At 34.8% G+C, this 27,153-nt stretch overlaps 1 protein-coding gene across 6 annotated transcripts in view; it reads right to left on the bottom strand.

Moving 5' to 3' along the window:
• Positions 1-624: 624 nt before the first annotated feature.
• The window catches only part of Marchf7 (membrane associated ring-CH-type finger 7), a 37,323-nt gene continuing 10,794 nt past the window's right edge, over positions 625-27,153 (bottom strand). Inside the window, exons 2-11 of one of the 6 annotated variants that reach the window (XM_070022578.1) lie at positions 26,113-26,274; positions 20,629-20,818; positions 18,677-18,844; positions 16,169-17,041; positions 15,934-16,018; positions 12,932-13,101; positions 7,755-7,864; positions 5,759-5,872; positions 4,309-4,357; positions 625-1,953 (exon numbers count right to left, since the gene is read on the bottom strand). In XM_070022578.1, the coding sequence (XP_069878679.1) occupies positions 1,895-1,953; positions 4,309-4,357; positions 5,759-5,872; positions 7,755-7,864; positions 12,932-13,101; positions 15,934-16,018; positions 16,169-17,041; positions 18,677-18,844; positions 20,629-20,818; positions 26,113-26,262 (1,968 nt within the window). In that variant the 5' untranslated portion in view covers positions 26,263-26,274 and the 3' untranslated portion in view covers positions 625-1,894. Of the gene's footprint in view, positions 1,954-2,314; positions 2,340-4,308; positions 4,358-5,758; positions 5,873-7,754; positions 7,865-12,931; positions 13,102-15,933; positions 17,042-18,676; positions 18,845-20,628; positions 20,819-26,112; positions 26,275-27,153 lie in introns of all 6 variants that reach the window. The other 5 variants (XM_070022576.1, XM_070022574.1, XM_070022579.1 and 2 more) reach the window with 5 other exon arrangements.

The following is a 27,153-nucleotide window of genomic DNA, read 5'->3' on the forward strand; positions in this document are numbered from 1 at the left end:
ATAATGCAACTACACTGGTGCTTCCCGACATGCAGTAATTCCAGTTTAAAACTGACAATGAACTACTTTTCCCCCCGCTCCCATGTTCACTTATGCTCCACAGTGCCATTTATATAATATGGGAAGCTAATACAGCAAAGCCAACGGGGTACAAAACCGTCATTATTATTTTGACATTTCATATGTAGTGCCAAACTACAAATTGTAGAATGTTTTATTCCATCTTGACGTTTTTAGAATGTATACAGATAAAACTGATATCTTAAAATTTTGTGATTTAGCTGAAAAGATATGCAAAGGTAATAGACAAAAACTGATTTGAAGTTTAGATAAAACTTTTTTTTTTTTGGTCAATTATGGGGCTTGAACTCTGGGCATGGGTGCTGTCCCTCAGTTCTTCAGCTCAAAGCTAGCGCTCTGCCACTTGAGCCACAATGCCACTTTTCTGAGTGGTCAATTGGAGTCTCATGCCCTTTCCTGCCCAGGCTGGCTCTGAAGCACAATCCTCAGGTCTCAGCCTCCTGAGTACCTAGGACTACAGGCGTGAGCCACTGGAGCCTGGCTAAAACAGTTTTAAAGGAAGTCTTTGAGCACTGTTTAAAAGGAAACAGTTCAAACTATAAATCAATCAATATGCACTTTATTTCAAGCCAAGATTTTACAGAAGAGGAACAAACTAAGTGTGGACAAACTGTTCATTCACATTTGAGAAATAACATGGTTTCTAGGCAGGTTTTGAAAAAGTAGTTTTTTGCCATAACATCAGACTTTTATTTTTGAAACCAAATGCATGTGTTTGTAACCATTTATACTAGGGTGTTGACAAGGAAAAATACAATGTTATGAAAATTCAAACAACTCATAACCACAGTGCAGACTCATTCATGTTGAAAAGGTAATGTTCATGTTTTCCAAAGGTAGTGAAAAATACTAGTAATCATCAAATAAATGCCCAGAATTACCAAGGAACAGTTAAAAATGACCAAGATCCAAACAGGTTATTTTTTAATCATATTTATAAAGAAGTGACAACACTAAAAAGTACATTGAAAACCAGTGTTTTAAACTTTGAAGGTGGGATTTTAAAATATTCCATTAACTTGAGATTGCAGTAATTTTTTTTAACCAAATATCATTTAACTGGCAATTCTCATATAACTTACAGCTATGAAATATCCCCAAAAGGAATACCTACATATCACGGACTATCAAATATAATCTGCATTTTTGCAAATCAATATAAAATTTATCCATCATTTCTGTATTTTATATATTTTTAAAATTAGGTTTTAAAGTTAAATGAATTTAGAATTGAAACTAAATTTGGAAACCTAATATGTTTTTCATAAACCTGTCCCCATTCTTTGCAGGTTTTTTTTTTTAAAAGAACACTGGAAGTAAATGATCATGAAAATTTGGCTACAACTTTAAGACATTAAAAAAAATACTCATTAGATGCCATTTGGCATTTCATTTCAAAAGTACATTTTGTCCCATCTTTCTCACTAGCAAGCGACTAAAACACAAACTTGTTTCCCCCATAAATATGGCTACAGTCATCAGAACACAACAAAGGGTTGATGGACAGTGCTTAGGTATTTAAATCAAGGGTAATGCTTTCCCACTCACCTAAAACAAACAACAAAAAAAAACTGCTTTTGATTACCATATTATAAACATCAGATTTGCTGGCCAATGTTAAAAGGGTCCAGCAGAATTTTAATTCAGCAACACTTGAGAATGAATATATATCTACATGGATACATGTATGTATATATATTCATTTTATGTAAGTCAATATATTTAATAGGCATTCCCCACAAAATTATTTCACAATTAATTGCCAGTTTTAATAAACACTTGTTCACAGATCATCCATTTCTCTTAAATGAAGTTAGGCAATATCATATGTTCTGTTATGGTCTCCATCTTCTTCAGAATCATCCTCTGAAGCTGTTAAAAGAAAACATGATGATCAAGAATGATTTAGAGGAGGATGAGAATGGGAAATGTAAATATGAAGCCAGAACAGCAATGACTTGTAATAGAAAAATCCCAATTTAGTATACTGTTTGGTCAAAATGCTAAGTTATCATGACTGAGTTAGGGTGGTTTGATTGTGGGTGACACCCATTCATAGCACCCCCACCCCCACACCTTTTTGTGATGTTACATAGTTTTACAAAAATGAAAATGCTTATAAATGTTGTTCAAGAGGATCTTCTAAACCATTTCTGAGATCAGTTTGTGCTCCTAGTAGCAATGACACATACACTAGAGAAAAAGTAAATTTAAGGCAAGTGCTCTCACACACCTGAGTAGAATCTGGCTTATTACCGCTGCATGTTTGATGCATCCGATGAGAATGAAAAAAAATGTACATAGAATAACAGGTTACGGGTGTTCTTGCAATTTACATTAATGCTATGTCTATACAATGCCAAGAAAAAGCTTTATTTAATATGTCAAAAAAGGTTTATATAGACACAGCTTACGTTATTTAATAATTGGACTTAGTAAAAAACTATTGAGATTACCACCCTGTCTCCAAACTGCCAGAAACATCATTTTTACATTTCTGACCACATTTTATTCCACAATCATTAATTGTTTGATATTTAATATAAAGCATTTTGTATGTCTTTAAGAAGGACAGAGTAGGAAAAAAACACACAAAAAAACCAACAACAAAAAGACTATAAATAACTGCTTTATATACAAAGAAAAGTGAAAGTTCACTAACGAAACATCTAACCAACATTTATGGTTAATATACTCTTTTCTTGTATTAGTATTATATGATTTAAGAACACCTAGCAAGTGAAGTCAAACCAGAACAAATTACAGAAAAGTATGAGACATTTATCAATAAAACCTCCTTTTAATATTTGACCCCTAGCTTGTAACTGATAAACCTTTGGTTTATGCTCTCTCATAAAGACTAGAATAGCTTTTCAGAGAGCTTTCTGTTAATTCCACCAAAGAAAATTGAGTTCAAATTGATTTTCAAAATATACTAATATACTGGTATTTTCTTCCCTTTTTAGTCCTATATCACTGGGGATTGAATATGAGGTTTTACAACTGTTAGACCTGAGCTCTGTAACTTGGAGGGTGCCCCGAGTCTTTCTGCCTTTTTACTGTGCTTTTTGGACAGGATCTGGTGCATATCACAGTACTGTCTTGGCCCCTCCTCCAGGGTACTTTAGATTACAGACATTTGCCGCACACTGGGCACAGGTATTTTGGGATTCATTTACAGCATTTGCCTCCTTTTCCTTAATGTGTGCATGTTATTTCATAGCATCTTGTTTCTTTCCTTAAATGCTGGGGAACAAACCTTGCTATGTTTAGGAAGCTATATTCTAAAAGAGATGACAGTTTCCTGAAATAGGAAGTCTGAGGAAAATATGCCAGAACAAATTATTATTGTATCAAAGTTTTGTAGTCAATTAAAGGCTCTAGTTTTAAGAAGCTATAAAGCTTAAAAGCAATTGCACTAAATGAATTCTGACTCCTTTATTTTCACATGTAGGAATTAAAGTTAGTTTTTAAACTGTTCCCAGAGCCACTGATTTCTGTGCCCACCTGGTATGATGCGCCACTGAGGTGCTATAGGACTTTTAAGAGGGCAGGCTGTGGAAGTACTTACATGGTTTTTGTCATGTACAGAGAATTGGGACTTCCCCTCTCTCTCTTCTTTTTGGGGGTTCTGGTCCAGGGACTGACTTTAGGCCAGGACCAGACCTTTTATGCTCAAACTAGTGTTTTACAAGTTAAGCCATGGCTCCATTTCCAACTTTTTGGTGATTAATTGGACATAAGAGTCTCAGAGACTTCCCTGCATAAGAGTCTCAGAGACTTCCCTGCATAAGCTGGCTTCAAACTGTGATCTTCAGCCTCATGAGTAGCTAGGATTACAAGCGTGAGCTACCAGTGCCTGTCTAGGACTTTCTCTCTATTTTCTGAAACCATACACAAGCCCAAGGAAAACCCTTAGCAAAGCAAACCTAATAAGTAAAATTTCTTTATACATTTAAAAAACTAAGAAATATAGTTTAATAGTTAAATAGTATCTTTTTAGTACAAGTGCTAAAATCAAAGTGATTTATTTACAATAAAAGTACAACAATAATAGTTAATTAAAAAAGACTAGTGTCAATTGTCCAACTCTTATTTTCCAAGCCAACCCAGCTATCCACCGAAGCTCTAATTTAATCGAAAAGAGTATATATACTTAGATTTTGTTCTGTGGGTTTAATTTGCAAAAGTATATTCAACAAGTCTGGGGAGGGAAATTCCACCTACTTTCGAGATCTTCCATATGTGCCTGAAGAGTTCTTGCAAGGTTAATAAACTAGAAACAATGCAGAAAGAAATACAGTAGTTTAAATGTTGCAAATGGATCTAGAGAGAATCAGTATAGGAGATTCATTTCTACTTTAAAAAGTAAACACCATTTTAGTCCTTTATACAGGGGTATTTCATCCCCCACATTAAAAGTCATAACCATAAGGGCATTACTGTTAAATGTTTAATATAATCATTACTAATCATGTAGAAATCCGTTTCTTAAAATTAGGGAAAAGTTTAATCTCTCTATGTAATATAATCGTTGTTTATAATTTAAAGTGAAGGGGAGAAAAAAGAAAAATATCAAAATACTTTGGAAGCAAATGAACTAAAATTTGCCTGTCTAGATAGCTGTTAACTGTATAAAATTTAAGCCTGTACTTTAAAAAAAAATCCTAGTAACCTCCTAACTTAACCTTGTTAATAACTATTAACTTTTTTTTTAAACAAATGAATGAATTCAATAGGTTTTATAGGCTTTATATGGTTTTTTTCTCATTCTCAAAAGTTAGGGGTATCTTTTCAGAAATAACTTTACAGAGTTCATTTCTAAAGTACTGAGGAATCAAGACATCTTTGTTGAAATTCTGAATGCTCTTGATAGTTTGTTCTTTTTTTCTCTCAATGACAACCATCTGTCCACTGAGAGTCACTGTTACAACATCCACATGATGAAATATAGAGAAGTCTTTTACTAATTTAAGAATATTGTGATTTTGACTTGCAGATTTTTTGGTAATTTTCAAAATAAAAACACTACACTGTAACATGGACTCTACTAAAAAAATTTTATTGCCAAAGTGAACATATATATCAAAATGAGTTTGAAGGACATATATAGGAACACAATTCAAGATACTAAGTGTCCAAGTGCTAGAGTAATGACAGTAATCATAGGACCTTCTTCATAAAATGGTCAAAACAGTAGAATATAAATTTCCTGTCAGTACACTGAAGCATATTAAATCTAACTAGTCTACATCTAAAATTTTAGTTTGTTAGGTGAACACTTAAAAATGAATATACTGGTAATCTTTTACAAAATAATAACATAAACTGAAGTCCATTTATCATTTTTTTTCCAGCTTTTGGAAGTCAATTGCATGTTTCTAAGATGTAAGGACTATTTTTTTTTATTAAAAGAACAGTTTCCCTTGGTGTTTCTAATTCCTTCCTTGTTTCTCAATGAAATATATTCCAATTATATTAAAATTCTCAAAAGAGCTTTCTAAGAAAACTAGGGTGCTTATTGGAGAAGGAAGACAGTAATTTCCACTAAATCTACAGTATCTTTATTTTAAAAAAAAATCAAACAATACAAGCTCCCCAGTGAAAACAATATGAACACATAACAAACATTTGCCATATCTCACCCACCCTTTACCTCTACTCCAATATTACTTACTCGGACACGTGTGCTTGGTTCATTTGTATTTCCCATCATATCAGAAAAGCTTTGTTCACACAAATGCAGTAACACAACTAGGTAGAGACCAGAGCTGATAAATTCATATTCAGCCTTCAATAGAGCAGCAAACAGGAGAAAAGAAAAAAAGAAAAATTAAAATTATACGGATATTCACACTTTAGTGATAAACTAGAGGAAATATATTCATACCCAGTTCCTTAAAAACTGACTAGCCTTCATAATTTGTTCAAATTTTAAAATTTCTTTCTTCTTTGTTCTCATTTTCCTTTATGTAATAACTTATATATATAAATTTAGCTTTTAAATAAGCTGATGGTAGAATGCTTTATTTTTATAAAGCTCTCATTTCTTTTTACAAATGGTTAATAGTGTTTGTTTACTCAAAAATTACTACATTTGCCCTAAATAAATATAATGTTCATCCAGATAGCTCAATTGTTTTTACTTTAGCTTAAAGGGAACAGATTATATATAAGTATGGATAAGGGAAACACAATCTTGAATTCACATAGAATTTTTAATTGGTAAAAATAAAGTTGATTTTTTTTTGGAGAGAAGGAGGGGGGAACTGTGCTGGGAGAACCCCACATCTCACACATGCTAGGTAACCACCCTATCTATGAGTTAGTTACAACTCCAACCCTATTAATGTTGGTTGAAGCTGTGAATAAAAATCACGAACACAGCACTGTGTACTTTTTCACTGTCAATTTTGGCAATTCACATATCTGACATGTCCAATAAAAAATGAGGAAACATTAAACTCATTGCTTAAAATGAGGGTAGTTATCAAGCCACTAGAACTCATGATTTACATATAAAACTAGGCAAAGCCAAGAAGCTGAAACAAGGCTGTCATTGTCTTTACAATGATTCTACCTACAGACTTCTAAATTTTTTAAGAACATGAATCACTAAAATAACTAAATAAAAATTTCCCTTTAACGAAAAACCAGAGCTGGTGTTGAGACATGATGAATATGAAAAGGAGGAGGTAACAAGAGAAAAAACATCCCTTTGAAACCTACTCTCCTCCTGCAAATATACTTTCTTTTTATTCTACCTTTGCATATACTTACTTTGCCCTGTTGTTTACAATAGTTCACCTGTCATTATAGATTCCTTAAGGATTTAAGACCTTTCATTGCTGAAAGTTATTTTCTTTTTGGACAACTAGCTTAGCAGAGTAAATCAAAATTATAACTGGTATTAAAAGTAGCATTTATGCTCTATCAACTAATTTTCATTGTTTAGATCAGTGATTTTCAAACCTGAATCTAAGCAATTATTTTCAAGCAATCTACCAATTCCTTAAACTATATATAAGAACTTGTATCTATGTATATATTTTGTAAGAAAAATACATAGGTTTAATCAATTTTTCAAAGGGTACCCTTTATTCTCATATATCACTTTAAAAGGCTTCACAAAAGACTTTACATTGTGTGATTTCATTTATATGAATTACCCCAAACTGGTAAATCTATAAAACAGAATAAGGATTGGGAGATGCTAGCACCTAGGAGAAGGAAATGAAAAACACTGTTTAATGGCTACAGGATTTTCTTTTGGAGAGATGAAATAACCTTGGTAATCTTTTTAAACACATTTCTTTTTTCAAGAAAAATACTGAGCTCTTCATTTTAACTGGACTATTTAAATTGCTTACAATTTAGGGAAAGTAAAGTTGGCATGCCTACTTGGGACCACTGTCCTAAGCCTTTATTATTTTCAGACTTATTTATGAAGAAGAAAAATTTATCTTATTAAATTTAAAAGATGAACATGGATTGTCTTTTACTTTAAATGAGAGGAGAGAAAAAAAATGATACAACTATAAACAATGTAGTAAGAGAGAATTATGTTAAGTGTATTTAATTTAGAATTTCTGACCATGACTTAAATCTTTTCTTCAAGAGCTGTCCTTTAAGCATAGGATAGACACTTACCAAATTAGGCAAAATATACTAACTTGTTCATTTGCATGAGCTCTATGTAGTTCATGAATATCAAAATCCTCCAGGTTAAGCTGCAACTTTTCTTTACAGAGTTCACAGGTGGTAACAGCCTCTAATGAAGAACCTGACAAAAATTAAACAAGTAAAAGCTAGGTTTTACACTGTTTTCACAAAACATTTTCCCTTAAAATTTTAGGTTAAAATGTAGAAAATCCTACAGATGATATCAGAATGGAAAGTTAGAGTAAGAAAAGAAAGGGGAAAGGGGGTAAAAGAGGAAGAAAGATGAGACTGTGTACTCCAATAAACCAGTAATGACGCTGAAGATAGTAATCTATAATATCCACTGTGCATACCAGGTTCCTTCCTATGCTACTTAAACCTCCACCCTTATTTAGATAACTATATCCTAGACACTTAGAGAGGCAATGAAAAATCATCCTTCCAACTTCCTCTTGAAATACTTTGTCATACCATGAATACAATGTTCAGTAGCATTTCAAACAACTAGTTACATATTCAGAACAGTATCTTTGATACGCCCAAGACCTTGTGAAATCTAAGCAACGTGACTGCCCTGATGACTAGGAGAAGAAGCCGTAAATGGAATTAAGTTCTCATACATGCTATCACATGAGAATGTGAAGCTATTAAATGAAATGAAGTGCACAAAAATATTTGTTCAAATAATAAACTTTATACATTTAATTTATAGGATATTATCTAAATCAGGCAAATTTAAAGAGAAGATAGCACATAATTTATCAGGAATTAGGAAGAGAAATCAGGGAGTTACTATACCCTGATTTAGGAGGTTTTAATCTTGGTTAATAAAAAAGTTTTTAAGAAAGAGATGTTTATAATGACTACACAAAATTCTCTGAATGCTACTGAAATATTTAAAGATAGTAAAGCCAGAATATTTTGTTCCATTTTCCCCATGATTAGAAAATAAATAAATAAAGCAAACAAAAAAAATCTTTCATTTCATATATCCTCAACATTTAACTATTGTAAGCTCCTGGCTCAAATTTAGTACTCAGTTTTGTCTATGTAATCTTTCCAACTGAAAAAATCCTAAATTAGTTGTTTTATGAGAAAAGATCTTTAATTTAAAATTAAATATATTCACTGAATTCAAAAGGCACTAGGAGATTACGAAATAAAAAAGCAGTAGCCCTGTTTTCAAGGAGTAGGTAAATCTTATAACTAGCACTACTTAATAGTAAACAAAAAAGGCATTAAGAGAGTAGTAACTTAAGCACATTTTCTAGAGAACAGATGAAAGTACTCCTCTGAGAAAGTATGTTGACCATCCTGTCTCAAATCAGTTGTAGACAGATGCATTGTATTTTCACTATATACTTATGTAGTGTTTGGTCAAAGAAAAAATTCATATACAATAATGGTCCCATGAAAACATAATGGAAGGGCTGGGAAGGTGTCTCCTCAACACTACATAAGCAGAAAAAGCCAGAAAACAAAACAAAACAAACAAACAAAAAAACATAATGGAATGGGCCCAGCACCCATGGGCCAGCCCACTATATTGGAGATTAGAAGCATATTCCTATTAGGCCAGCTTTTTTAGAAAGGAGTATATAGGGGTAATGACAGATTTAGAAAAACCTCATCTCAGCCAATAATGGTGTTTCACACCTATTTTCTGAGCTACATAGGAAGTATAAATAGAAGAATCACATGTCAATTCTTAAATACTATTTTTCTAAATATTAAGACAAAAAGGGGTGAAGGTATGGCTCAAGTTGTGAAGTGCCTAGCAAGCACAAAGCCCCGAGCTCAAACTCCAGTACTACCACCAAAGCAAACTAAACAAAAAGTGTCAGGCTTGGGAACAGGAAGTTTCCAGATCCCTACCCCCACCCCCCAACCCCCGCCCCCAATCTCTTTCCTAAACTTAATACCTGAACCACAGTGACTATATACTCTTCAATGTTCCTTTTTCCGAGGCCCTTGTACTTCATAACCAAAAGGGAAAACAGTTGCTCCCCTCTGGTGTTTGCAAACCTTACATCCCCTCTCATTACTAATGACTTTTAGCACCTGGACAGCTACCTATCTTCAACAACTTATTTCTTGGTTATTTCAACATTTGCACAGACCATTCATTTTGTATTCTTAAGTTATTCAACCGTCTTGCTTCCAAACATTACCTTTCCTACCTTGACTTATTCACTGCACCCCCTAGGATCTGCACTTAAAAATACCACCTTATGCTTATTTTGTAAACAATTTATCATTGTAGCTAACCTACACTGACAACTCTCTTCAATGTCAATGAGATTCAAAAAGAGACTATCACTGCCCTAACTGCTCCTACTGGCTTTGATTTACATGATTATGACCACCATAATTATATCCTTACAGATGTCCTTAATTCCCTTTAGTATTTTTACTCCAGAAGCCAAACCCAATAAACTCCATTCTATATTCAAGAATCTGAAAAATGCACATTTTACTCTAAAATACTACTACTACTACTAATTTTAGTTTTACTGTGTTCTATGCCAAACCCAGGACCCCCCCCCATATATGTATGTGTGTGTGTGTAAAACAAATATAATAACACACATATATTATACAAGTGCTTTTATTAAGCTACAATCACAACATTAAAATCACTTTATGGGCATTGCAGCTGCCTAGAAATCCTACTATACAGCTTTAGCATGTTATTTTCCCCATGTTTGAGAATTTTCTAATCCGTCTCTCAAAGACCTAAAGAAGACAGAACTAGAATCAATTAAATTGCAGGTCATGCATCTTTCTCATTAAAAGAACAAATTGATTAACATCTATCATTCATACTAGTTTTCTAGAATTGAAATATCTTTTCTGCTATTAAAGGGTAGCCTTTAAACTTCGTATTCTATCATTAATTACTTTTTTCTTTGTGGTGATATTGGAGCTTGAACTTAAGGGCTTGGGCACTGTCCTTGAGCTTTTTCATTCACAGCTGTGCTCTACCACTTGAGCTACAGCTTCACTTCTGGCTTTTTGGTTGCTAATTGGAAATAAAGAGTCTTACAGACTTTCCTGCCAAGGATGGTTTCAACCTCATTCCTCAGATCTCAGGCTCTTGGATAGGATTACAGTACCTGGCTCCATCATTTTATCCCCCAAATCATCTCTATTGGCTTCTCTGAAATAGAGAAACAGCCCGAAACTCTCTTCCCTCAAAATAAAACAAAAACACTGTATGATCCCCATCTATAATGCATACTTCATTTCTTCAGTCTCTTTGATAGTTGTTTGTTGGGAGAAGTCTATGCGTCAGTCTCCCTTTTTAAACTTTTTCATCTCCTCAGTTCAGTCTAATCAGTTTCATGAACCTATCACTTCACAGAAACTGAATGCCAAAAGCAACTGTTTTATCACATCCAATGTTCATTTCATGGTCTCACCTTTCTTGAACCATGACCAGTACTGGGTTGATTAAACTCAAGATGTATCTACTTGCTAAGCAAGTGCTCCACTTGAGCCATGCTCTGAATCTAGTCACACTCTCTTTAAAGATTTCTTTTGGCTTGCACAACATGACATTTTCTTAGTTTTTTCCCTGACTGGAGGCTGCTACTCAAATGTCCATTCTATAGGTATCCTAAGCATCCTTAGACATCTGGTCATTCTCTAGGTGCTCATTTAATCTCAAAGCCTCAAATGCTACTTATGTCCTTATGATAACTAAAACTATTATTGAGTATTTCTTCTGAAATGCCAGGCTGGTGTAGCTAATGATTGACATTTTCTATATAGTTACCTAACATGAATTTCTGTGAAAAACAATGCTTGGTTACCTGTCCGTCAGAAGAGAAATGCCATTTTTAACTTCCCTATTTCAGTAAAAGGAACACTATTTAATTAGTTGCTCAAGGCAAAAATAGAGCTTCCCTAATTATTCTTTCTCCTTTATTCAAGACTAAATGAATCTATCTCCAAAACAATCCAAAATCTATCCATTTCTATCACTGTCCTCATCATTACCACATCTATAGCTAGCTATCACCAATTCTGATAAATGCTACTATAATAAACTCTTGAATGGTCTCCCTGCTTCCATTTTCCCCCATACTTTTCTCTAGAGCAAGCAAATATATATACGATTATTTCATTTTAGTCTCTAGTGTGTTTCATCATTGGGTTAGATGAAAAAAAGAAATCTAAGGTGCATACCCATGACTCATGCCTATAATTCTAGCTACTCAGGAGGCTAAGATCTGAGAATTGAGGTTTGAAGCCAGTCTGTGCAGGAGAGTCCATGAAACTTATCTACAATAAACCATCAAAAAGCTGGAAGTAAAGCTGTTGCTCAAGTGGTAGAGCACTTACCTTGAGTAACAAAACAAAACCTCAGGGTCATCTCCCAGGCCCTTAGTTTAATAAGTCCCGGGACTGGCATGTGTAAGCATATGCACATGTGCGTGTGCACACACACATGCACAGACTCCTAAGTTTTAGGCCTTATCTTTAAGTCCTTCATGAGCTAGCCTCTGCTCTCTCTCATTTCAACTATATATCACCCCTCTTCCAACCCCTATTGATATCAGCCACACTATGCATCATTCAATTTCTACACCAAAAGTCATTCCTACCTAAAAGTCCATGTAGCAGCTATTCTTCCTGATACAACGCTCTTGGCTCTTCATTCTAGAACAGCTAGTTCCTATTACTAAGCTCAGTAACATGTCCTCCCCTAAGACATCCCCTGATCAACTAATAGCACCACCACAAGAGGTCTCATCTTTTTTATTACCATGCTACAGCTCCACCTACAATTGAATTGTGCTTGGCTTCATCACAGGCAATCCATGAACAAATGAATCTCTTAATTTGCTAAATGACACCACAGCATGACAAGCAATTTATCTTTTCTAGGATACATAGCTGGTAAATGTATTTCTTTGATTAAAAAAAAAAAAAAAGGATTTTATATGATATACCAAGCAATTACAAATTTTAACTGTACTATTCATGTATAAAGTCGTTCTTTGGTAATATTTTTAAAAAGTACTATGACTACATTCACAAAGCAAGGCTAATGTTCACCGCTGTGTTTGTTACTTCAAAACTAATTTAGATATAATTATTAAGACTTTTAATAAATAGTAAATTGCAATGAATTTGTTAACCAAAACGTATACATACATGCATCTCTTAGGATGAGTCTTACCAGAATTGATTTTGGCCTGTAACCACTTTTTCATACACTCTTGGTGGACATACTGCAAACTTCCTGTGCACTTGCATGGCTCTATCAGCAAATTAGATGATGATGCTGCTGCCATTTGACAGATTCTACATAAGTCACCTTCCTCTTCTTCAGAATCCTCTAAAAGGAGGCTAGAAAAGAAAGCACATTTTCTTGAGCTTTCACAACTTAATCATTTCTTCTGATATATAATTCCAATTTCATTTTTTTGTCATTTCTATGCTTGCTGAGTAGAAAAAAGAAAAGCAATAACAAGAAAAAAATAAAAATTGGCTGGGAATGTGGCTTAGTGGTAAAGTGCTTGTCTAGCATGCATGAACCCTGGGTTCGATTCCTCAGTACCCCATCAACAGAAAAAGTTGGAAGTGGTGCTGTGGCTCAAGTGATAGAGTGCTAGCTTTGAGCAAGAAGCAGCTTGGGGACAGTACGAAGACCTCAAGCCCAAGACTGGCAGCCCCCCCCCCAAAAAAAACAGTAACCATCATGAAAATAACTTCACTGAAAATGCAGTAATTACTTTAAAAGCAAACAAAATAGGCTATATCAACACTGATTTTCAAATGATATAATTTTACCTTTAGTAACAGTTTAAGTTCCCTATTTCTCAAAAATCACTTTAAGTAACTGCAGTACCCTTTAGAATACTTCAAATCCAACATTATAAGGGTGAAATATATAAACCTATGTTTCCCACTTGTGAACACATTTTAGGACTTCTTCAATGAATCAAACACCTAATGAATTGTGGTTTGCCATTTCAAAGTTATCAGAATTGAATTTTTACACTGATAAACTTCTAAAATGGGATCACAGTAAAAAACTGGTTATAGCGATTTGAAGTATACCTAGATTCCTAGTAAACTTGCAAGACTTGTGCAAAGAGTTAAATATACAACTGCCCTATGTTAATCAGAAATGACCTCAAGTATAAATTATTTTGAAACACTGAAAATGAAAATCTGATATTTATTTTACCTTTAAATTTCCTAATTCCAATTATGTTTCTTAAATTTACTATATTTTGTACTTTAGATACAGAACTCTTAAAATCCTCCAAAATAAAGGAAAAGAGACACAGTCTCTCCCTCTCTGGTAACTCAAGAGTGTAACAGTGCTTTCTTCAATAGAAGTTTCCACAATGTGCAAACACTGAAGTTAAAATACCTCCTGAGTAAATCTCTTTCTACAAGGAAAAATGTTTCTTTGTTGTTTTTTTTTCCCTTGCTTGGCAGGTCTGGAGTTTGAATTAGCTAGGATGGCACTCTAAAACCTGAGTTCAGCCCTGCTTATTACTTCTGCCTGGGCTGGCTTCAAACTCTGAGCTTCCAGATCTTAGCCTCTTGAGTACATAAGATTATAGGCATAAGCCACATGACTGTGAAGTAGTAAGTTTAAAAGCAGAAAAACAGTAGCTACATGGCAAAGTAGGAATAAAGTAGCCCAAGATCTAGAAAGCAGATTAATATTCCTTTGAGGATTTGAATAGAATATTTCTTCAAGTAAAAAAGTATCTAGAATTATAGTAACAATGTATGCTACTGCCTCCCTAATGTTAGTTTTATGTCTTACCATATATGGTACAAATATATTTTACATTCAAATATTCTTTTTTTTTTTGGGGGGGGGTGGGGGGTCCAGTCGTGCGGCTTGAACTCGGCCTGGGCGCTGTCCTTCAGTTTTTCAGCTCAAGGCTAGTGCTCTACCACTTGAGCCACAGGGCCACTTCCGGATTTTTCCTTTTTGCTTATGTGGTGCTGAGGAATGCAAGGCATGCAAGGCAAGCGATCTACCACTGAGTCACCTTCCCAGCCCCTACATTCAAATATTCTATCCTATATTATCATGAAAATTACTTTAATGCTAACTATAAAATTAACCATTAAGATTGGACCTGGAATTTTTGGTCTTTCTTCTTTTTCCCCTCCACTTTTTCCTCTTACCAGTATTATGTTACACTTACCTGTGTAAAACATTTCATTTATACAAAAAAATTCTGTCAAATGCTGGTGGCTCATACCTATAATCCAAGCTACTTGGGAGGCTGAGATCTGAGGATCACAATTCAAAGATAGCCCAGCCAGGAAAGTCCGTGAGACTCTCATCTCCAATTAACTGCCAGAAAACCGAAGTGGAACTGTGGCTTAAAGTAGTAAAGCACTAGCCTTGAGCAGAAAAGCTCAGGGACAGTGCCCAGGCTGAGTTCATGCCCCACAACTGACCCTAAAAAATAACTGGAGTAATTCTAAGCCTAGAATCTTAGATGGCATTTTTGCCAATCCTAAATATGAAGTAAATATATTCCATATATAATTGGACTTCAAAAACAAAATTTTGTAAATATGATCTTACTAAATTCCATAAAGGATTTAAGAAACAAATAGATGGTAAACAATCAGGCTTATACGAATTTACTGATAATCCATGATAACTGAAATCCTCTTGCTAATGCCATTTAGCACTGTTTATAAAGGGACAGCTAAGAATTGTTGTTGTTACTGGTCCTGGGGCTTGAACTCAGTCTAGGTGCTGTCTGTGAACTTATGTTGCTCAAGGCTAGCACTCTATCACTTGAGCCACAACTCTACTTCCAGCTCTTTTGGTAGTTTAGTGGAAATACGAGTATCACAGCCTGGGCTGGCTTCAAATTGTAATCCTCAGATCAAAGACTCCTAGGCATGCCCAGCAAAGGGATAGTATAACGAAGTATTGATTTGTCTGTATGTTGTGTATCCCAAGCTGGTGAAAAGTAAACTTTAGATTTCTTGATGCAATTCACAACCCCACTGCATACTTCATTATTAATTCTGATCCATTTATCAATGAGATAGCAACATCATCTAGATTTAAATGTCTTATAAGGGAAGAAATGAGTTATTGATCAGTTTTGGAAATTATAGTCATTTTTAGAAAGAGTTGTCTAATGCAATGTGGCTTTACAGATTAAGATGGGCAATCAAATTTACCTCTCTTTTATTTTCTGCAGTCTTTCTGGATCTCTTGAAGGTGCACTTTTACTTTTATCTCCTTTTCCATCAGCTGAATTCCAACCTGAAGGAATAATATCTACAGTGATCATGACATTGTCAGCCAAATTACTTCCAAGTGCTGGAGGGACAGCAAATCGGAACAAGGAACCAGGAAGAATTCCTGTTATTCCTGTATTTCTTCCACCATGAGGCAAATCTGATGTGGACCCACCTACAGAGGCATTACTTGATGCTCCAGATGGCTGTGGTCTGTTGGCAGCAGCCCCAAGTGGATCACTTGGTGTTTCAAGGTGAACTATTTCATTTGCTTCTCTTCTAAAAATATGAGATCTAGATGGTAAATCAGAGGTAGGTATCCTTGAAGATTCATCTCTTCCCTCTCGTCTCCTTCTAGAGAACAAAGGTGTGCATCTATTTCTAAGTGAGGAAGATAACCATGGTCCTGTATTCCTTCCTTCAGATTCTTGGCTGAAACTTTCTGAATCTGGCTCAGAGCTATGATTCTGACTAAGAGATGACAAACCCCATCTTCGCCTAAGAAATCGAAATCCCTGAGAAGCTTCAGAAGCCCTATTATCATTAGCTTCAGAAGCTGATGCTGCATTACTCCGAGACTGTGAAGATGTCAAGATTCTTGGAGAAATGTAAGAATTTTCAGAACTCAATGATCTTGCATTCAAGGAATCCTGGCTAGATCTTCTGGGAAAAAAAGTAGATGACATGCTAGAAGCGATACGTGAAAGCAATCTCCTTGTTGTACGCCTACCTTCGTTATCAGAAGATTCTGGAAATGATCTTTGAGATGAACCAATCCTTTCTGAATTACTTATTGTTGGGGGAGTCTCATCTCTACTTGAAATATAAGAAAATCCAGGATGTGTACTGCTTCGGAGAGACTCTGATTCTCTTGGGAAAAAATGTGATCTTAAAGAATTTCTGCTGGAGTCCCTAGAACTTGGTATTGTATGACGTTCAGAAGGCAATTGGTGGCTTGTGGATGATGTATTCAATTGTAAAGTGCTTACAGAGTTCTCTTTTGGTCTTGCTCCCTGTGAATATGAAGAATGAACTCTGTCTTGAACATCTATTTTTGAAAGAAGGAAAGGCAACCAATTATATGACAAAATTTCAGTATAATTAAACTTGTATTTATACTTACTGCCATAATTAAACATTATGTTCAAAATGAATACTGCTATCCTACCTACAGCTTCATTATTATTATAAAAAATATATATTTCTCATTCTATACCTACTGGTAAAATCCAGGACTGTGACAGTTGCCATTATAAATGATAAAGAATACAGCAAGAGTTAATTAAAAGCAAACAGTTAATTAAAAGCAGTTGAATTTAGAAACTGATAATAGAAAAACATTTCAGTATCTAAATTGACGCAGAACTTTAAATATGCCAGTTAATGTAATATAATGACTCACAATGACTAAAAGCAAAATCATTCTACAGAGATTGCTACATCAGTACTATTATTTGCGATTTTTAGGACAAACTTTACTAAAGCAGTATTTTTTGGTGGTACTGAGCTTTGAACTCAGGGTCTCATGTTTGCTAGACAAGGCACTCAACTGCTGAGCCATGGTTCCAGCCCTTTTTATGGTACTGGAATTATTTGAGGTAAGGTCTTGCTTCCTGTCCCAGCATGTGTCTTGGATGTACTTTGCCTATTTTAGGGTTCCTGTTTAAAGTAGAATAGGTATGCAACACTATACCCCATCTCTGTGTTGAGAAGGGGTCCTGAGAACTTTTCTGCCTGCGCTGGCTTTGAACTATGGTGTTCCCATGCTCAGCCTGCCAAATAGCTAAGATAACAGGCCTAAGCTACCAACATATGGTCTTTTCCCTCTAATCTTCAAGTTAACAGCAGTCATACTTAATTCTAGTTATTCACTACTTTTGCTTTTTAATAATGGCTTGGGACTAAGTCAACATAGGATATTATGGCATTTGTGTTAAATTTTTTTTTAAAAAATATTTTAATTGAACATAATAGCCCAGTTATCCCAAAACCCAGATGGCCAAATCAAAAAGATGTCAAGTTCCAGATTAACCTGGGATCCACAGGAAGTCATTGTTTCAAAGCAAATGGACTCACACAAAACTGTAACTAATTCTATGAATCTTCAAGCGAAACAAGAAACATTATAGGATTCATTTGTGAAAAATTTGCAGACACACACAAGGCTAAGTACATGATTTCTTTTGTCTCATGAAAGCCCTTAAATCTATTTCTGTCCCTGTACTTTTACTAAACCTAAACCTAAACTGTGACTGTTTTTGAAACGCTTTCTATGTACAGAGATAGAAACTACACAGGTAGGTCAAAGGCACTCATGCTTATTTCTAAATTATGCTTTGAAATGATGCTTTCAACATTATTTCACAATTAGAAATACTTATTGCACTGTATTATAGGCAAGCCAGAGTTGAGTAGTAAGTATGACATGCACATTCATCCCTAAAAGGAAAAAAATTAGAAAATTAAACGGCACATGGAATCTGAATATTCACATATACTGCTTTTACACTGTTTTCATTTTTAAAGTAAAAACAAAGGACTAAAAACTATCATGACATTCTGAAACCTTCATTCAGTCTTAAGATTCTTAAAATTTATTCTTTTGTACTTATATTTCAATGACATACAAAGAAAATATAACATTACTAGATAAGCTATACTGAACAATGCAGTTTATACATACATGATGAAGTTGGGAAATCACCACTTCGGTGACTATAATCCATAAGATTACTAAGGGAGGAATCTGTTCTCCTCTCCATATCTCTCCTTTCTCTCATTAAGTCTGTTCCAAATGAGCCAAGTACCATTGATGAAGATCTGGGAACTTGACTATGCCTCCAAGAAGAATCTTAAAATAATTGGAGAAGTTTTATTTCAGAAAAAATTTCCAAGTTTCCAATCTTTATTAATAAATCTTTACTAATACAGAAGGAAGCCCCGTTATATAGTTGTTAGCAGAAGCAAAACTCAGAAAAACATAAAGTCATTGACTTAATGAACTTGCAAAATTGGTTCTTACTTAAACATTCTTGTTTTTGTTTCTTTGGTGCTGGGAATCGCACCCAGAGCCTCACACGTTGAGTATGTGCACATATTATACATGAAAACATACTCAATACTAAAATCTACCCTCATAAATGGTAATTATTTCAGTCTCCACAACTATTGACAATATAAATGTAAACAGACACAAAAAGCCATTGAAAGCAATATTGGAAAACTGCGGGAACAGTCAAAGCTGTCGTGATGGAAGTTCAATTATAAATTATAATACAGTTAATTTCTTTCTTTTCCTTCCTTCCTTCCCCCACCACTCTCCTCTCTCTTTCTTTTTGCCAGTCTTGGGGCTTGAACTCAGGGCCTGGGCACTGTCCCTGACCTTCTTTTGCTCAAAGCACTCTACCACTTAAGCCAAAGTGCCACTTCCAGCTTTTTCTGTTTATTTGGTACTGAGGAATTGAACCCAGGGCTTCATGCATGCAAGGCAAGCACTGTACCACTAAACCACATTCCCAGCCCCATAGATACAATTTCATCACAAAACATTTTCTTAGTGCTAGAAATTTGAACTCAAAACTTCACATATATTAAGCATGGTACTCTACCACTGATCTATCCTATCTGCTGGAGAAGACTTTCATTACAGCAACATTTAGTTCATTCTTTGTTTTGAACTGTAATACAAATGGTATATGATTTCGTTCAAATTAAGTTAAAAATTAACTCACAAACCTTTTGTCTTTTCTTCATTACTTATTTTGCAGTTTTGCCTCCACCTTCTGTAGTTTCAACAGATTAAGAATTTCTCTTTTTTAAGGGAAATGGCACAGTGTATTTAATGTTATGCCATCATACAGAAAACAAAATAGATCTGCACAGTAGTGTTTGTTTATGCTAAGGTATGCTCTCCTTATTTCACTCACTAATCTTAATATCTTTCAGATGAACAGTGATATTTCTATAAAGGGCTTATTTCAAATAGGTATAGCTTACATCAATTCAATTGGCAATCATATAAGTATTCTTAGAATTTTTTTTCATTTCTTACATTTATTTATCTTCCAAGTATTTTTGATCCTATAGGCATTTTAAAAATTAGAATTTTTCAGTATTTAAATTATCTTAAGGAACATTAGGAATGAAAAGAAATATATGCAATACAAAATATAGACCACAGAGTTTTGTAGGCAAATAACTTGCCCAATGCCACTTTTCTACTTAAAGACAGCTACAATCATAGTTTTCTAATTCCTTTTTATATTTATGAGATTAGTGCCACTATCATTTTTTTGTAAATTGGCAAGTTTCCACAACTCATAAAAATAATTATTACATAACATAATGTTTATCATTTCCAAAAGACATGCTTAGGAATGTTCAGTTAATTATAATGAATTAAAAGTCTGCTAATAGCCTGTTTACTATAGGATATTTATATGAAATTCAAAACAAAAATGCAAAATGCAGTTAATTTCAGTTCTAACATTAACTTAACATAAAATGTTACACATTCTATGTTTCCATTTCTATTTGCTTAATCCCAAACTAAGAAAAATTGTGTTATATATTGGAAAAAATAATTTAGTTCAAATATATACCTGGCAACTTTTATAGAAATTAAATAATCCTTACCTGATACAGAACTTAATCCATTTCCAACATTTCTTGAAGCTGAGGTAGATGTACAGTTTGTACAGGAAAGTTTAGGTCTTTTTGAATCATGATCCCGTTGCTGGTTCTGTGATCTTGAGCGAGCCCCCTGAGTTATTTCAGATTCACTATACCATGTAGACTGAAATGGTGATGCTGATGCTGATGCTGACTATAAATTTAAAAAAAAATTAAGGAACAACAAAATACCTGCATCCAATATAAAATTTAATCTCTAATAGTCCAATACATTTTCTAGGAGCCATTTATTCCCCAAGTACTAATTTGCCATCATGAAGATTTGTCTTAAAATTCTGTTCCATTCTACTCATTCCTTTTCTACATTCTGCAACTGTATTTGCTACGCAAGCAATCTGATTTAAATCAAATCTTCTTTGCAGCTATATATACATGCCTAGCTATAAAACAGTGAGATACAAACACTTTATAATTATTTTTCAGGGGGAAGTAGTTCAATCTTCTTAGAAACTTGTTTTAACTTCTTAAAGCTATACAAAATATCCAAGAACAGCATGGATCCATAAAATGTTTGCAAATGCCTTACTATGAAATGGAGATTCTTACATGTAATGACATTCTTTTTTCAAATTATTTCTAGTTAGGTATAATGCATGCTTACAGTGAGCACTCAAGAAGATTTTAAGTGCCAGGATAGCCAGGGATGCACAGCAAGAACCTGCCTTGAAAATACAACCAGCCAGGTGTCAGTGGTGCCAGTGGCTCACACATGTAACATTACCTACTCCAGAGGCTGAGATCTGACGATTATGGTTCAAGGCAGGAAAGTTAGTGAGACTTTTATATCTAACCAGCAAAATCCCAGTAGTGGAACTGTGGGTTAAGTGGCAGAGTTCCTGCCTTGAGCAAAGAAGCTAAGGGATTAGCACCCTAGCACCCCTTCAGTTCAAGCCAAAACACAAAATAATAAAATAAGCAACAATAAAAATAAAAACAAACATCCCTGAGGCATGAATGTAGCTTAGTTGTTGTGAGATCACAAAACAAAAACAAAAAACAAAAGCCCTTACTGATCTCATTGGTCATCTCAGAATGTATAGTTAGATAACACTAATAATTGTGTATATAAAAAAGCAGAGAGAGCCATGTATGTAATCCTAGCTACTCAGGAGGCGGAGACCTGGGGATCATGGTTCAAAACAATCCCAGGCAATAAAGTCCATGAGAATAAACTACTTAGAAAAAGCCATAAGTGGCTCTGTGGTAGAACCCTAGCCCTAAGCACAAAGAGGCTCAGGGACAGAGCCAAGGCCCTGACAAAAAAAGAAAACAAAACAAAATATAGGCAAAGAAATCCTAAAATCTAGAAATTCTTCACCAGAACTCAAGCTATAACAAAGAATGTATTTATGGGGCTGGGAAGGTGGCTCAGCAGTAGAGTGCTTGCCTCACAAGCATGAGGCCCTTGTTTATGGCACCATATAAACAGAAAAGGCTGGAAGTGGCACGGTGAGTCAAGTGGTAGAGCACTACCCTTGAGCTGAAGAGCTCAGGGACAGCGCCCAGGCCTAGAGTTCAAGCCCCACAACAGATCAAAAAAAAAACAAAAAACCAAAACAGAACATATTTATAAATTCTTAGCTGTTTTCCTAACATATAAATATGTGAACACAAAATATCTCCATAAACACCATTAAATTATACAAACTACTTAAGCAGTTTACTAAATATAATGCATAAAATCTACTCTAATCCACTCTAATCTCCCTAAAAATGTTATTTAAGCTGGTGGCTCATGTCAATAAACCTAGCTACTTTGGTGGCTTAGAGGACAGAAAAGTCTCTGAGACTTTATCTCCAATTAAAGCTGGACTACAGGTGTGTGTTAAGTGCTAGAGTGTTGGCCAGAAGCAAAATAGACAATTGAGAGCTAAAGTCTCTGACAGCTAAAGTCCTCAAGTCTAACCCCCATTACTGACACAGGTAAGCAAACAAAAAGTGGTAGTTTAAATACAAACAACAAACACAAGCCAGGTTTGGAAGTGCAACCTGGCACAACAGTACCAGGTTGCTGAAGGGGAGGATCACAAGTTTCAAGATAGCTTTCTACCTAGCTAGACCTTCTCTGAAAAAAAAATAGCAAAAAACCCAAGAGGTGTTTGAAGCAGAAGCAAATAGAATTTTATCTCAGTTTGGGCAAACTTAAAAAATTAATGACACCATCTCAGAAAGAAAATACAAACAAAAGGGTTGGGAGTGTGGTTCAAGTGTTAACAGTATTTGCCTAGTATGAATGAGTTCCTGGATTTAATCTCAATATTGAGGGGAAAATCAAAACAAAACCCAAAACATATTTAAGTCACACATATAGTACATACCATCTGCTATGTTCAGAGATAGCAGGACTAAAGTATCTGGTATATGACTCATAAGAATATACCAACAGGGCTAGGAATGTGGCTCAGTGGTAGCGTGCTTGCCTTGCATGCATGAGGCCCTGGGTTAAATTCCTCAGCACCACATAAGCAGGAAAAGCTGGAAGTGGCACTGTGGTTCAAGCGGTAGAGTGCTAGCTTGAGCTGAAGAGCTGAGGGACAGCGCCCAGGCCCACAGTTCAGGCCCATGACCAACAAAAAAAAAAAAAAGACTGTATCAACATAAACAAAGTTCTAAGCCAGATTAGAACTGTGGCTCAACTGGTAGAGCCTAGTTTTGGGCAAAAAATGCTCAAAAGAACAGTACCCAGGACTCAAGTTCAAGACTCAGGATCACTAAATATACATGTGTGCATATCTATACACACGCACAAAATCCCAGGCACCAAGTTCAAACCCCAAGAACAGCACACACACACACACACACACAATAATTGGTGGATTAGAATATTTTGTATTGAAATGTGACAATGAAATCCCCTTTATATAATTAACATGAGCTAATTAAAAATACTAAAAATAAACTATGGTGACAGTTGCATAGCTCATATGTAAATACTAAAATCTGCTCAACTATGTACATATACTTTAAACAGGCAAAGTGCATGGTATGGGAAATTACAATTCAATGAGATTTTTTCAGAAACTGAATTTTAAGGCTTATAAGTAGAATAAATATTACATACTAGCAAATAACCAGTAATAGAAGTAGAGAATGACATTTTTCTACAGCTCCTCATTTCCATGAATTGTGTGATTAATAAATTCTGCTTTCAAAATTTTTCATAAAATTGGATCTTTTTATTACCTTAAATATTCATGTGATAAGACTATTTCTGCACTAATACAGTAAAACCCTAGTCTAGTTTTGACTCAATATGAGTGGTTCTCTATTTTCAGCAGAAAGATATTAGTTGATCTTCATATAAGGATTCATCTATACTGAATTTTATGAGAATGCCTAAGCAAGAAATTATACTGATAAACTATAAGAAATTATACATTAAAACTATAAGAAATTATACATATAAACTATATGGATAAACTATAAGGCTTTACAGTCTATTCATCCCTCAAGACATGCTACATAAAACACTTGGCTCAAAACAAGACCACCAGCCAGGTGTTGATGGCTCACGCCTGTAATCCTAGCTACTCAGGAGGCTGAGATCTGAAGATCAAGGTTCAAAACCAGCCTGGGCAGAAATGAGACTCTTATCTCCAATTAACTACCACAAAACCTGAAGTGGCACTATGGCTCAAGTGGTGGAGCACTAGCCTGGAACTGAAGAGCACGGGACAGAACCCAAGCCCAGAGTTCAAGCCCCACAACTGACAAAAATAAAACTACTTTCACTTTTTCTTTAATGTTTTCTATATCTGAACATACCTACCTCTGGGAAAGCTACTCTTAAGAAAGGTAGACTAAAAAGCAATACCATAGTTTCTGTTAATTTTGGGGAAAACATACTATAACAAAACATACAATGCTACTGATCTCTACAACATTTGATCTATAAGTTAGAAAAAGGAGTGTGTCTTTTAGGTGGGATTATTTCATGGTCATTAAACAGTCAATTACCTGATGTTCGGTGCTTCTACTTAACAGAAGAAAACACCTAATTTTAAAAACTGTAACAAAAGAAACATGTTGGGCAGAAGTGTGAAAATAGTTTTTAGCTGGACTGGTGGTGTGGCTCCAAGTGTTACAGCACCAGCCAGGAGCAAGAAAGTCAAGTGATAGCTGAGAGCTTGAGGTCCTGAGTTCAAGCCCTTGCAACAAACAAACCAAAAAAAAGGGAAAAAGAAATAGTTTTTATAATCTAGTGCATGTCAATAAATCTATCTGGAGGCAGCACCTAAAGTAGAGTTTACTTGCTATAACACAACAAACCAATGCAGTAGCAGGCAGTATTTAGTGTACCAATTCATTTAATTTTTTGTCTGTATTGAGGTTTGAAGTTAGAGATTTGAGTTTTCTGGGTAGGCACTGAACCATCTAAACCAGTCAGCCCTTTTTATTCTTGGAATAGGGTTTCTTTGGTTGGGGTTACCTTGAACTAATCCTACTTTTATTTCACACTTCACACATAGCGGGGAGACAGGTGCATACCATATCCAGTTTTTATTGGATGAGGTAGGTGGGAATCTTGTATGAACTTTCAGGATCACTGAAACTACTACTGTTCATCCATTCTCAGTCTCACAAACAGCTAGAATTAAAATATGAGTCCATCATGCCTAAGCTAATTTTTAGCAATCATACCAGGTAGCTCAAATATAGAAAAAAAGAGTAATTCACCAAGGTCTGTATGGCTTAAAACAAAATTCAGAATTTGTGTTTTCCATTAATAAAATATTTGGAAACAATTACATCAGTAGAAAAAAATTTATGTACTATCAATAATTTAACCTTTAAAATAAGATTTAAGCAAACAGCTCACATATAATCAATGATAGAACATTTGCCTAGCATGAGCAAATGTTTGCCCCTGACACCATAAAAAACAAAACATACAAATTAAAAGCAATTAGGAGTAGAAAGTACGTTTTGAAAAAACTTCATTAACTTCACTTTTCCCCCTAAATACTTTATTACTATGTAAGATTTTTGTTTTTTACATGACACCTTGTAATATCACATACCTGTTCAATACCTACAGAAAGTTTTAACAAAGATTTAAACTTAGTTACCTCACCAATTTTAACTCCCCTTCTTCCAAAAGCAATATATTTAAAAGTCATACTCTCAAAAGTAACATTTAAAATCCTTATTCTCACTGTGCTTTGTGTACATGCAAAGGAAGTCAGATGAAGTGTGTGCTGGTAAAGATATAGTTTTTGGCCTGCTGATAAAACCATTCAAATTCATCACTTCAAACAAACTGGTATTTATGTTCAAGTACAAAGTTTTCTATCTTTGCAAAGCAATTTAAATACAGCCCAAATTATGAAGTCCAAAACTTTTGAATATTAGCCATTTATTTTGTTAATATTTTGATTATAGGATGTCTCAAATCTGGCTTACATGTATCCCAAACTAAAACATTACCTGATATTCAGAATCCAGTCTAAATGAAGAGTCTCTGGAACGGTAGGTATCATTTATATTTCCTCTGCTTCCAGACATCACTCTAGCACTTAGGGAGCTGGAAGGCTGAACAGAAATTCTTCTTGGAATCCTGGAAGGTTTAGACTCCATTCTAAAGGCTTCCTGTGAAGTGTAAATTTTCATTAATTATTTTTGGGAAAACATGCAAGCCTTTTACTCTTAATCTTCCTTAATCACCAGTTCAAATCAAGAATTAACTATTAAATAAATTATATTCAAAAAGAAAAACTGTGAGACTATCATCATTCCCACTCCTTAAAGGCACAGGCCTAAAGTTCAACCAAGATTTCCCAAGGTTTCAATAAAATCTAACAAACATGGCAGGTACAGGTGGCTCATGCCTGTAATCCTATCTACTCAGGAGTCTTGAGATCTGAGGATATCAGTTCAAAGTTAGCCTGGGCAGAAAAGCCCATTTGACTCTTTTATCCAATTAACCACCAAAAAGCATCAGTTGAAAACTTGAAGACTGGGAAGGTGGCTTAACAGTAGAGTGCTTGCTTAGCACGCATGAAGCAATTCCTCAGTAACCACATAAACAGAAAAAAAGCTGGAAGTGGTGCTGTGGCTCAAGTGGTACAGTGCTACCCTTAGCAAAAAAAGAAGCTCAGGGATAGTGCCCAGGTCCTGAGTTCAAGCCCCAGGACTAGCAAAAAGAAAGAAAGAAAGAAAGAATGAATGAAAGAAAGAAAGAAAGAAAGAAAGAAAGACCTGAGTTCAAGCCCCAGGACTAGCAAAAGAAGAGAAAGAAAGAAAGAAAGAAAGAAAGAAAGAAAGAAAGAAAGAAAGAAAGAAAGAAAGAAAGAAAGAAAGAAAGAAGGGGGGGAGGGAAAAAAGGAATGGAAGGGAAGGGAAGGGAAGGAAGGAAGGAAGGAAGGAAGGAAGAGAAAAAAAAGAAAAGCAACTTGAAAACTGGAACTAGGTATGGGGTGAAACTTCACCATTTGCCTAGATTAGTCCCAGCTGCAAAATCTATGTCAT

This window comes from Dipodomys merriami, unplaced genomic scaffold, assembly GCF_024711535.1.
Source record: "Dipodomys merriami isolate MVZ:Mamm:240054 unplaced genomic scaffold, mDipMer1.0.p SCAF_1, whole genome shotgun sequence".
NCBI lineage: Eukaryota > Metazoa > Chordata > Mammalia > Rodentia > Heteromyidae > Dipodomys > Dipodomys merriami.